General features: G+C 39.6%; 1 protein-coding gene across 2 annotated transcripts in view; it reads right to left on the bottom strand.

The window, feature by feature from the left end:
• The window catches only part of MACO1 (macoilin 1), a 61,890-nt gene extending 49,480 nt beyond the window's left edge, over nucleotides 1-12,410 (bottom strand). The window contains exon 1 of one of the 2 annotated variants that reach the window (XM_047792632.1): nucleotides 12,114-12,410. In XM_047792632.1, the coding sequence (XP_047648588.1) occupies nucleotides 12,114-12,193 (80 nt within the window). In that variant the 5' untranslated portion in view covers nucleotides 12,194-12,410. The remainder of the gene's footprint in view (nucleotides 1-12,113) is intronic. The other variant, XM_047792630.1, reaches the window with a different exon arrangement.
• Between the last annotated feature and the right edge of the window lie 580 nt (nucleotides 12,411-12,990).

The raw sequence follows: 12,990 nt of genomic DNA, 5'->3' as shown, positions 1-12,990 counted from the left end.
TAGGCAGACTAATGGCCACTTAATTCACTTGGTCCTCACCACAGAAAGAAGTCTGTGGAATATTTCACTGGCTATGCTAGCAGCCAGCTATTTATCTCAATTCCAAGCTTTCTTGTCCTCTCTGTAAGAGCAACTGTGAATCCCTCTTATCTTTCAGTATGTAGCAGGGTACTTCTTGAACTGAACTGCTTTGTTTACAAATGTTATCAAATACTTCTGCCTACTGGACATCACCTCTAGAATATTCACCTAGCCTCTTGTCTGGCTGGTCTCCTGCTAAAATCTCTCTCTCTTGCTCTTTTTTTTTTTTTTTTTTGCCACACCCAAGGTACGCAGACGTTCCCAAGTCTGAGATCAAAACCGAGCCACAGCAGTGACAATGCCAAATCCTTAACCCCTAGGCCACTAGGGAACTCCCTTAAGTCTTATGATATGTAATTATAGTCTTCCTGCTCAAAGTGTGGTCCATGGGCCAGCAGAACCAGCATCGTGCATAAGCTTTTTAGAAAAGCATTATTTCAGGGTCCGTCCCAGGCCTATTTAATCTAAGCTTGCATTTTAACCAGATCCCTAGATCACTTGTACATACATTAAAACTGGAAAAGTACTGGTCTATTACATAAACTTCTCATAGGCATAGAACTTCCACTGAATTCCATGATATCTCAGAAAGAAGACAACAATCTACTCAGATTATCCACACTTATGTTCAAACTGTTAGCCTTCCCTCAACTGGGAACATTCAAACTGTTTGGGGTTAGTTCTTCAATTTTTCTGCATTTCTTTCTGAGTCACAGACAACATCCTTACCTAAATACAATTTAAACTAAATCAAGCACTTCCACTACTATTTATCCTTCAGCATGCAGGATAAACATTACTTCCTCAAAGAAGACCTCCCTGATCCCACAGTAAAAACTGTTACCCCATTATATACTCATATATTACCCTATACCATAAGAATATTTAATAATATTATAATTAAATAACATTTTGTACAATTTACTGTTTAAACATAAAGTCCACAAGAACAAAGGAGACGCCCATTTAGTTCCCTGCTTTATTCTCAATGCCATGCACACCGGAAGAAATTAACAAATATTTATTGAATGACTGATCTGCCATGCACAAGAGTGTTTAGGACGAACAGTAGAGCTTTTATCAAAGCACACACCTGCAATGAAGGGAGAGAAGATGCACAGGTGACTGGGAAGGGTATCTGAACAAAGCAACATCAACAAAGGTAACAAAAACAGCTTCTGCCTGAACGATTACCATGCACCTGCCCCAATCTGTTCTCAATATTTTTCTGTTAGGAGGAAAAGAATTTAATCAGCCTTGCTCTGGATGCCAGACTACCACTCCATTTAGCCTACATGCCACTAGCTCTGACTACCATGGGCATCCTCAAAGTATCTTCTATTAGTCTGACATTAAAGAAACCTGCAAAAATGTAAAGACACGTTATTCTCCTCATAGACTTATTAGTTATTTTTTATATGAAGGAGTAATTATTTAAATTTTTGTTTTAATTTCTAATCCAGTAAAGATTTTAGATATAATTCATATAAAGCAAAGCTATTTGGGATTCTCAATCCTTTTTCAGAGTGTAAAGAGGTCTTGAGACAAAAAAAGTTTGAGGACTAGTGGTCTACAGATATCTGTGCTTGAGCCTCAAGACTGCAACGACTGCTATACTCTGCAACCACATTCTGTGTAAAATCCAGAAAATGGGGCAGCTTGAGAAGACCTAAGCTATTCTGTATTTTTCCTTTCTATTCTGGTCCTCCTGTGGACTGCAAAGAAAACCATTCTAGAGTCACTCTCTCTCTCATACACATACACAGCCACTGGAGTAACAAATATAAGTGTGAAATATGTCCAAATTAAAAAGAAAAAAAACTTAGAATGAAAATCACATTTAAAAACCTTTTAAGAATTGTGCTATTGGGAGTTCCTGCTGTGGCTCAGTGATAATGAAGCCAACCAGTGTCCATGAAGACGAAGGTTCGATCCCTGGCCTCACTCAGTCAGTTAAGGATCCGGTATTGCCAGTGAGCTATGGTATAGGTCAGAGATGCAGCTTGGATCTGGTGTTGCTGTGGCTACAGTGTAGGCTGGCAGCTGCAGCTCCAATTTGACCCCTAGCCTGGGAACTTCCATATGCTGAGGGTGGACCCCACCCCCCCACAAAAAAGGCAACAAAAAAGAAATGTGTTTTATAGTATTTTTATAAAGTACTATATGACTACTAAGATATTAAGGACAGGTACTGTAACCTATTGCAACTGGAGAGTTTGAAGTTTTAGAATTTCTGCTTCAAAAACACTTCCAACAGTGTGGAAAATTTCTGGGGGTTTGAGATGAAGAGGGGTGAAGAAGACATTAGGAGAAAGAAAACAGCCCATAGGCTTTAAAAAAAAAAACTGTTAACATTGTATAAACATTAGAAATTCATTTCATAGTCACTTATGATGGAGCATGATAATGTGAGAAAAAAGAATGCATACATGTATGTGTAACTGGGTCACCTTGCTGTATAGTAGAAAATTGACAGAACACTGTAAGCCAACTATAATGGAAAAAATAAAAACCACTGTAAAATAAAAAAATAATAAAAATTTAAAAATCAAAAATAAATAAATAAATAACTTTGGACTAAGAAAAAAAAGAAATTCATTTTATAAATGAATCAAGTACTTCGTATCTTCAACAGTAATAATCACCTACTAATCACACTTTACATTTATATCTAACTTGTAACTTTTCCAAATGCTTTCATATTAATTATCTCATTTTATCCTTCTAACTGTGTCATAGGTAGGGCAGTGATTACCCTTTTATAGGAAAGAAACCTGAGGAACTGGAAACTCAAAAGACTGCAGAGCATTGTTGAAAGAGCACAAAAATGGGAGTTAAGAGACCTCAGAGAACAGAGTGAATTCTACATGGAATGCTGTGTTGCTGATTTTAAAAAATAATGTAAATATCTATGTAAAGAAATAGACACCAGATTAAGGAGAAAAAACAAGAAATTTCTGTGTAAAACAGAATCCTATTTTTGTTAACAAAGAAATACATATGTTTGTACAGATCAAAGAAGAAACCATATTTATAAATTATATAACAGTGCTCATTCCGGAGCAGGACTAAGGCTTTTACATTATATTTACTCACTGTCATACCGCTTTAATTTTTCATAACAAGTATGTGCTACTTTAATTTTCTTTACTCTTCATTTTAAAGTAATTTTAGACTTACAGAAAAGTTGCATAAATAATATTATTCTCTTGGAGTTCCTGTTGTGGTGTGGAAACAAATCTGACTAGTATCCATGAGGATGCAGGTTTGATCCCTGGCCTTGCTCAGTGGGTGTGGGGATCCAGGGTTGCCATGAGCTGTGGTCATAGAGGCAACTTGGATCCTGTGCTGCTGTGGCTGTGGTGTAAGCCTGCAGCTGAAGCTCTGATTTTGACCCCTGGGAACTTTCACATGCCTCGGGTACAGTCCTACAAAGCAAAAAAAAAATATCTATATCTATATATATACACACACACACACACACATATATATACACACATATATATAATATTTATGTATGTATATAATATATACATAATTCCCATGTGTTTTCCCACTTAGATTCCACAAACATTAAAACATTTATCAAGTTTCTGTTTTTTTCATGAACCATTTGAAAATAATTTGCAGAGATAATGCCCCTTTCCTCCCTAATTTCTTGGAAACAAGAATATTCTCTTATACAACAATAATCAAAAGCAGGAAATTAATACTGATATATTATTACTATCTGATCTATAGGCCTTATTCAAATTTCAGTAATTTTCTCACTAATGTCCTTTATGGCAACAGATAGACTGACTGATCTATTGATCAACCCTTGTTCAGGATCACAATTTGCACTGCTGTCGTATCTATACTGGATTATTTATTTAATAGAAAAGAGATTCTCATTTTGAGGAGGAAAAAAGATTAATGGCCTTGCACAAGACACTCCTGGTACCTGTTGCTTCACCTGAAAAATGAAGATAATGACACTTGTCCTACATGTAGTATAGAGTCTGAGAGGACCACAAGAGTTATTACTCATAAACACCATTCGGAAATGATGAAATAGGGGAGTTCCCGTTGTGGCTCATCGGTTAACAAACCCGACTAGGATCCATAAGGATGCAGGTTCGATCCCTGGCCTTGCTCAGTGGGTTAAGGACCTGGCATTGCCGTAATCTGTGGTGTAGGCTACAGATGCAGCTCGGATCTGGTGTTGCTGTGGCTGTGATGTAAGCCTGTGGCTACGGCTCCAATTGGACCCATAGCCTGTGAATCTCCATATGCCACAGGTGCAGCCCTAAAAGACAAAAAGACCAAAAAAAAAAAAAAAGAAAGAAAGAAATAATGAAGTAGCACAAAAAGTAAAACAGAAAGAGGACTGACTTTGGGGTTAGACAGAAGTGTCTATCAAGTAGCAAAACCTCCTGTGATCTCAGTTTCTTCACTAGTGAAACAAGCTAATATCTTTACTGGAACTAGATAACAGAATGAAGATAAATTATAACAATAGTAACAGCAAACAAATTTTTGAGCAATTAGTCTGTATCAGGCACTATGTTAAGTATTTACCTGACTTATCTCAATTATCCTTATAAAAATGCTATAAAGAAGAATATTATCTACTATTCTCACTTTATAGACGAGAAAATTGAAGGTTAAAGCAGGTAAATGACCTGTTTGAGATCACATAACTAGTATCAGGGACATTAACTGAACCTAAATCCAAAGTTTTAAAGGCTATATGCTTATCCATCACATTGAACTCACTCTCATTAGATGATGCTCAATAAGTATTATTTCCCTTCTTTATATCCTATTGTGTGAGTTTGTATATATATTCAAGTTATGTAATTCTTTAATTCTCCAAGAGAACCAAGTTTTTTAAAAAATGAGCCTATGTACTTAATGAAAGAATAAACAGTACCTTAATTCATAAATTATGAATCTGTAAACTTAATTTGTAAGCACACTATGAAGCTCTGTAGAAAAAGATGTTAAACGTTCTTTACAGAAATAGCTATGGCACAAAAGACGGGACAATTCAAGGCGCTTGTCAACAGTATTCATACTCATAGAAGGTTACTGTAAAAGAGAAACATGTAATTTAAAAATAAAAGGACAACTCATTTTTTAAAAAGCCAGAAACACAATGAACCATGAGGTATAGTTTGTGAAGCCTAGGAAAGACAAGAAAATAATACTGATTACATCCTAAAAAGAAGATTCCAGCCTTAGTGTTTCTCGCATCTGAGACAGTTTTTGTTTGACAATGAACATGGCACTCATTCTAGAGCTCAAAGGTCCTCACTACAAGATAGGCAAAGTACTGACTTTAATATTGAGCAGCTTATTTGGTTTTTGAAAGTGTTTTGAAAATAAACAAAAGTAATACTATAATTTGGAAACAGAGAAAGATTATTTCTAGACACCTCCTCTGTGCTGGGTAGGAAACAGATCCCAAACAGCCTCAAGGAATCAGTGATCCCAGTGGATATGCCTAAAGTGGACTAAGGGCACCATTTCAATCCACTAAATGCAAAACTTCTACAACAGAAACAGAGGAGATGGGGTGAGAGAAAAATTACTTCTGATGTCACAACCCCATGAATCAATGTGAGGACATCATCTTAAGGGCAGCAGAGGGAAAAATACAAAGGAATGAAGGCCAGTGCCATGAAGGGGCTTCAAAGTCTAGGGCTGATAGGCACCTCAGAAGGTTAATGAGCTGGGGTCAGTTTGATGTCAGTTAAATTAAATGTTAAAGATATAAAGCCTCAAAGAATATACTCTAACAGCTGATTATAATTTTTAAAGTTTCCATTCCTAGGACACATATGCCTAAAGGTGAGAGACCCTAAGAAAATAGTCATTTCTCAAGTATTTGAAGAAACCCATGATGGGGGGGGGGGGCGGGAAGGGAGGTCCATCCAAAGAATATGTTTCTTCTGTTGCTATGTACCATTCTACCTACGCAGCTTGTTGAGCAGACAACTTATTTTTCTTCTGGACCTATTTCTTGAAAATGATTCTGTAAAATAATTACATTCAAATCTGGGAAGCCTAAAGAATAAAGTAATCAGTATATTTGAAAAGCACACTAAATTTCAACAAGAAAAGTAACCCAATTATAGTATTTAACTTTAAGGTCTAAACTAAGTTTATAAAATTTCTATCTGATCTCCAGACTCCACAAGATATATGTTATATCTTGTTATAGCCCCTTAAGCATCACCTGGATGGTAGCCCAGAAAATGACAAAACAAAACACACATAACACACACATAAAACTCCAAAGGGTTAATATTGGAGTGATCTGGGAGAAATGGCCGAAGAAAAGACTGGAAATAAAAGTGCTTATAGAACATAAGTTGGGTCCACAATATATAGGTATATAACTAACACAAAAATGAAAACAAGTTATTAGGTATACCTTTAAATCAATTTCCAAATCTACTGAGGTTCAAGAAAAGCCATGAGGAATCAATGTGAAGAAAAAGGAGAGTATCACTGAACAAATAGGAGGCTTTTATGAAAATAATCTGAAATAGATCACATTCCCTCCTTTCCCTGCCTCAATCTGCAGTAGAAATTTGAAGAGATTTTGGGTCATTTTGTTGTACAACTTGACAAAACACTGTAAATCAACTATACTTTAATAATAATAAAAATAAAAAATAAATTTTAAAAAGGGATTTTCCAAACATCTAAGAAAGTAAACTGCCAACAATGCTCCGATGAGAAGAATCATAAATGAAAGTTGAAGGAAAGTAGTTTTAAAGGTAGTATACTACCAGCAGAATTCCAGTATGGAGGATTTATTTAAATGTATTTTGTGGAAACTACAAATATGATGGTTTAGCTAAACATCTCATTAGAAAGGTAAGTGAAAACATTCCAACTTCTAATTCCTCCACTGTGCTTACCTCCTAACCAATACCCCTATAAAACAATACTGAATGTTATCACTTTTATGCCAGGTCCAGCTGTTGCTGAAGTTACGGCCTGACAAGATTACCAAAATGCTTTTAGGCTGTGAGGTTGCAACACTGGTATCTGGGGTTTCAGTTGCAGAACACACGTAAAATCAAGGCAGCCAAGGGTCATGCCATCCTCCAGTGGCTTTAATAAGCACAGCCCAAGGAAGTCTAAAACGAGGCTTAGGAAATATCATTAAAGCGGCAGGCAAAACAGTGAAGTGAAATCTCTGGAGACCAGATTATTTAGACAAGAATCTGAAAAAGGAAATTAGGAAGCTGAGAAGTACGCAAACTTTGACCATTTAAAAAGTTAAAGGCCAGAAAACTCTTCTCGGAAATAAAGATGGGGAAAGGTGTCATACATACCAGGGAAGTCCTGGGTCCTTGGTCCTGGCTTTGAGCTAAAAATATTAAGAGCCAGGTACAGTATTACACTGCTCAAGCTTCAGGCAGAACCCAGCATACCATGACAGAAAGTATTCATAAATCCACAGGTGGAGGGGTGCTTCCTCAACCACCAACAAAGATATAAAATAATTTCCTGAAGCTTAAAACACATGCCTCACTTAAAATTCTTACTATACTTACTTGGGAAAGCAACGATTTTAACTGCAGAAACATTAAATATAAATGTTTATGACTCTGTTCTTCTACTCACCACAGCTTATCTCCTTATCTTCCTATTATAAAGTCAGTAGTTGTCAGAGGGGAGCAGAGAGCATGGCAAGATGAACGGTGGGTGAACCACATGGAATCTCCTTAAGACTTTTAAAAACTACATAGTACTCCAACCCTACCTAACCTGGAGAGTCACTGCAAGCAGTAACTAGACATTACTGTTAGGAGTGTCTGATGTGTGTGTGAAGGCAGACACAGGGAAAGAATCATTGCCCTAAAACCTGAAGGCATCTGAAATGTCATAGTTAAGTAGAGGTGTTTTTTTTGTTTGTTTGTTTGTTATTCATTTTCCTTTCTCTTATTAATAAGTTTTTTCATAACTTCCAAAGAACTTGTACATCTATTTCATCTGAATTAGAAAATACATATTCCCGGGAGTTCCCTGGTAGTCTAGTGGTTATATAGCCCATGTTCAATCCCTGATCTGGGAACTGAGATCCTACATCAAGCCACTGCATAGGTCAGACAAAAATAAATAAATAAAAATTTTAAAAATACATATTCCCTTGGAGTTCCCTTCGTGGGGCAGCAGAAACGAATCTGACTGGGAACCATGAGGTTGCAGGTTCGATCGCTGGCCTTGCTCAGTGGGTCAAGGATCCTGCGTTGCTGTTGCCGTGGCTGTGGTGTAGGCTGGTAGCTACAGCTCCGATTAGAGCCTTAGCCTGGGAACCTCCATATGCCACAGGTGTGACCCTAAAAAGACAAAAAATATATATATATGTGTGTGTGTGTATATATGTATATGTATGTATATGTGTATATATATGTATATATGTGTATATGTGTGTGTATATATGTGTATATATATGTATATATGTGTGTGTATATGTGTGTATATATGTATATATATGTGTGTGTGTGTGTGTGTGTGTATATATATATATATATATATATATATATGTTCCCTCACCTAGTGGTGACTACCTACTTTATCATAAAATAGCACAGGGCAAAATTAAGCTGTTAATGCATCAGGTAAACCACTAAAACAGCAAGCTAAAATTTAACTCAACTATTTTTACCTGAACAGAACAAAGTTCTTTGGAACCTCAAAATCACTATACACATTTAAGAGGGAATTATTATGGCCTCCTCGACTGTAAATTCCTTGAAGAGAAGGAACCACGTCATATCTTGTATCCTCCCCGAGTAGCAGAACAATGTATGTTCTTAAATGAATAAAATGGATTAGCTGATATTTATTTACTAATTCACTCACTCAACATTTATTGAGCAGTGAATTCCTATTCTGTGTCAGGCTCTATGCTGGCTCTGATACTTTGAAAATGACACTGAATTCTAGCTCATAATAATATTAAAGAAAATGATCACCACTCCTGTTTCATTTCTCTTACGTTTGATTAACTTGACTGGAATAACATATTTCTATACATTTCAGTTTTCAAATGATGGGCATATATATAAATGCAGATAACATTAATATAATGTTAACATCTATTTTCCATCTACCTTGCCCCGAAACAGAATGCTATCACAGCCATTATTTTGACAATCACCTCGGTCACAGCTGCTGGATTAGCGCCCATGATTAAAAACGTCTCAGCAATAGGTTTGGTTCCCCCCCCCCACCCCAGCAAGACCAAGCAGCAACTGACACTTGTTTTGACTAACCAACTTTTGTTTATTGTTGAACCAAACCTTATGGTCTTTTCTGAGTCCCTAAAGAATAAACCAAACATGGTACACTGTGAACAACATGGTAAATAATATTTGTATCAAGCATGCTAGAATTTACAGACTTTCACAAACTGTACATTATCTCCTTTTAGTCCTCAAAACTCATTTGACAGATGAGAGAACTGGAGCTCAAAGCTGTGGATGCCCTTGCCTGTTCCATATGGCAGAGCGGGGATTTTGAGTCTAGACCTAGGTCCCCTGACACTCACAGTCCAGGGCTGTCTTCAACACAGCTACCTTCTTGCTATGCCCAAGCTCAGAAAGTTGTACGGACTGAGAACATGAAAATAATAAGTCCATGACAGGTTACGCTATGAAACAGTAGATAGTGGGTATCAAAATTGTCAACAAAGCCTCTGAAAAAAACAAAGCTCTTTATTTAATGAGACAAAAATTGGCCAGATGTTGAAAAACAAAATGGGCAATAGATGGTGTGAAAAATAGTTTAGTGTAGACATAAATTTGATGATCAACAGAAATATCATATTCACAAATTCTCAAATTTGATACTCACAAATCCTTAATTCATAACCAACCCACTCATTCTATCTGCTTTAAAAATAATTGGAAATTTTCTAAATCTCTTTTTAAAAACAAAATTGCAAAAAAACACAAACTATCATCTGTTCTTCAGACCAACATTCCATAATAAAAACTACAAAACAGATAAGTGAACTGAAACACTCATTTGATATACTGATGCTACAAGAGGAAAGACAGGTAGAAATATATGTAGATCTTTTATTAACATTTAACTTAGAGCCAAATAGAGGAGAGTGAACAGATTTGAGAGCTGAAGTATGGCTGGTTTCTTAAAATTTTACAGATGAAACTGTGAAACTGTGAATAGTTTGCATAAGGTATTTACTATTAATCTTCAGCATAAGAAAATCAAATTTCAAAAGTTCATCAGTAAAATAATAGATCTTCAGTAGACAATAATTTACTTCTTCCTACATTCACACTGATTGGTTACTAGGCGGCAGGTACTAAACTGGGCATATTTGTTCAAATACAAGAGAAGCTGAAATACAACAGAAAACATGTAAACAACATGAGATTCCCAATCTTCTCAGTATAAACAGATACACATCACATAAGTTACTGTAAACAGTAGCCATTCAAATGCTGGAGTTGTCCTTGGTTTATTAACTCTGTTTAATATGCTTTTTCTATTCTTGTGTCACTATTTATATTAAAGTCTTCCAATCCTTTTCAATAGCCGGGGAAAACCCCTTCCTTTATTCAGGAATTACAGTAGGTGTAACTTGAAGAGACCTTTCCTCCATTAAATCTGTAGAAAAAGTGGCTTTTACTTTTATTACAGTTTGGTTTAAATGATCAGGTTTGATTGATTCAGCATGGATTTTGGCCTGTTTTACTCACTTCTGTCCCCTTACTAGCCAGAACAGGGCCTGACACATAGTCTATGTATTTGTTGAATGAATGAACTACTCCTATGATCTATCACTCATCATGCAAGGATATATCCAAGAACTTTTCACTTTAGCTGACTTCTTGATGCTTTTAAACTTGAAATAAATGTTTACATCAGTCAGCTGCTTGCAAAAAGCAATCATTCTATATGTGTAAACAGTAGCCTGTGCAAGGTGTACAGTTATGCTAAGGCAACTTGGGTGTCATCAGCTAGCTACTCACATATTTCTCTAAGTCCCAGAGCTAGAAGAGCTAAATTGTAAACCACCACCAGGACTCAATTAAGCCTATATCCACATCCTGAGAGCTCTCCTTTGTAAACTAATTACTTCTCTACTGAAATCATTTCTTTATCAAGGCAAGTATCATTTAGAATCACCATTGTGAGAACCAGCAAATAAGAGTCAAACACAAACGCTGCTTAGGGAAGCTGGGATTGTCATTAAGTTGCTCCATGAACCTGTTGTCCTTCTACCCCTCGGAGTACTGAATTCAATTTCTACTCGAAAAGATAGACACTGCTTTGTTTTAGAAGGATTAAAACAAATAAAACAAAACATGCGAGTTTGGAGAAAATTCCTTTAGAAGGTTCGACGAAAACTACCTGCTTGGGATTGTCAAAATAATGTTGCTGAGAAAATGATCATCACTCCTAAATCTGGAGCGGGGCCACAAGGCATGATTTGGGGTTATCGGCTTCGGCCCTCGGTGCCAAGTTTGAGATCCCAGAAGAGGAATAAAAGGCGAAAGAGGGGCAATAAGACCACCTGCCCAGGCTGCCCCAGGACCGCGGGGCCGCTGTCTGCTCCCAACTTTGTCAGCCTTCCCCCCACCAGTGTATATGGTCCACGCGCTTCCCAGCTCAGACTCCTGGGCCAGAGCCGGGCTGGGAGACCAGCAGAGGCCCGTCGGCTCAGGGAGCGGCCCTCGGGGCCCAGCGGCGCGGGCGGTGAGGGGGTCGCCGCCCCTCCCCCTCGGTGGAGCCCGGGCGCTCCCAACGGCGGCGAGGCGGCTCCCTCAGCCCGCGCCCGCCGCGCCCTCCCCGCCGGCCGGCGACCCTCGCCACGCCCCGCGCCCCGGGGGTCGACCCCTGCGGGCCCGCCGCGGCCCCCTGGGCAGCGCTCCTCGGGGTAGCCCCAGGCGCGGGCTTGCGGCCTAGTCCGGGTTACATAACGGGGCCCGGCCCCTCCGGAGCCGGCCGGGGGCCGCGGGGCCCGCGCCGGAGGAGGCGGGGGCGCCGCCGCTCACCTGCCGTAGATGCCCTCGGTGATCCGGTTCCGCTTTAGGGGGCGGCGGAGCTTACTGCAGTCGGCGTTCCGCCGCTTCATCCTCCCGCTGGGGGGCCGGGTGCCCGCGCTGCTGCTGCTGCTGCTGCTGCTGCTGCTGCCGCCGCCGCCGCCGTCTCTCACCTCAGCCGCCGCCGCCGCCGCCTGCCCGCCCGCGTCGGGCCTGGACTCTACCCCTGGGCCCGGTCACACAGACATGGAGCCAGCACCCGGGGGGGAGGGGGTGGGACGGGGAGGGGGGGTTTCTGAGCTTCCTCCGCCTTCGGAAACAAAGAAATGACAATTCCGGGGCCCGCCCGCCCCAGCACCAGCCAGCCGCCTGCCCCGCCTCCTCAGCCCTGACGGACGGGCTTCCGGACCAATCGAAGGCGACTCTACACCGCTGTCGCCCAGGGCCCGCTGAGGCAAAACGGACTCTAGAACCCGCCTCTTCGAAGGACAGAAGAATGCGCCAATCATGACGGCGTCTGGGCCCGAGTCTGGGCCTATCAGAAAAGATTTAAATAGAGGCTTATAAATAGGCCCTATAAATATAACATCCTATATTATGCTTTGTTGCGAAGGTACATTTTATTATTGGATTGTGTTTCATTGTATAATAATCCACATTAGAGCATACCGTGCTATTTTCACGGTAGGCTATCACTAGCACTCTGAAATCGAGAGGCCTGGGTTTGCGGCACGTGCTGTTTCTGTGCTGACCTGCGCTCCAGTCAGTCGCATCATTATGTAAGGGGTTCTCAGCATTCTCCCCAAGCGGGAGGCGCCGGGGACATCACCGGGAGCATTTTCTGAGGATTCTGGAGCACTCAACCAAGCCGGCCGTGTCTGCGAGCGAC

Source organism: Phacochoerus africanus, chromosome 8 (genome assembly GCF_016906955.1).
Source record: "Phacochoerus africanus isolate WHEZ1 chromosome 8, ROS_Pafr_v1, whole genome shotgun sequence".
Classification (NCBI taxonomy): domain Eukaryota; kingdom Metazoa; phylum Chordata; class Mammalia; order Artiodactyla; family Suidae; genus Phacochoerus; species Phacochoerus africanus.
The sequence above is the reverse complement of the archived record's forward strand: the minus strand, read 5'-3'. Positions and strand labels throughout refer to the sequence as shown.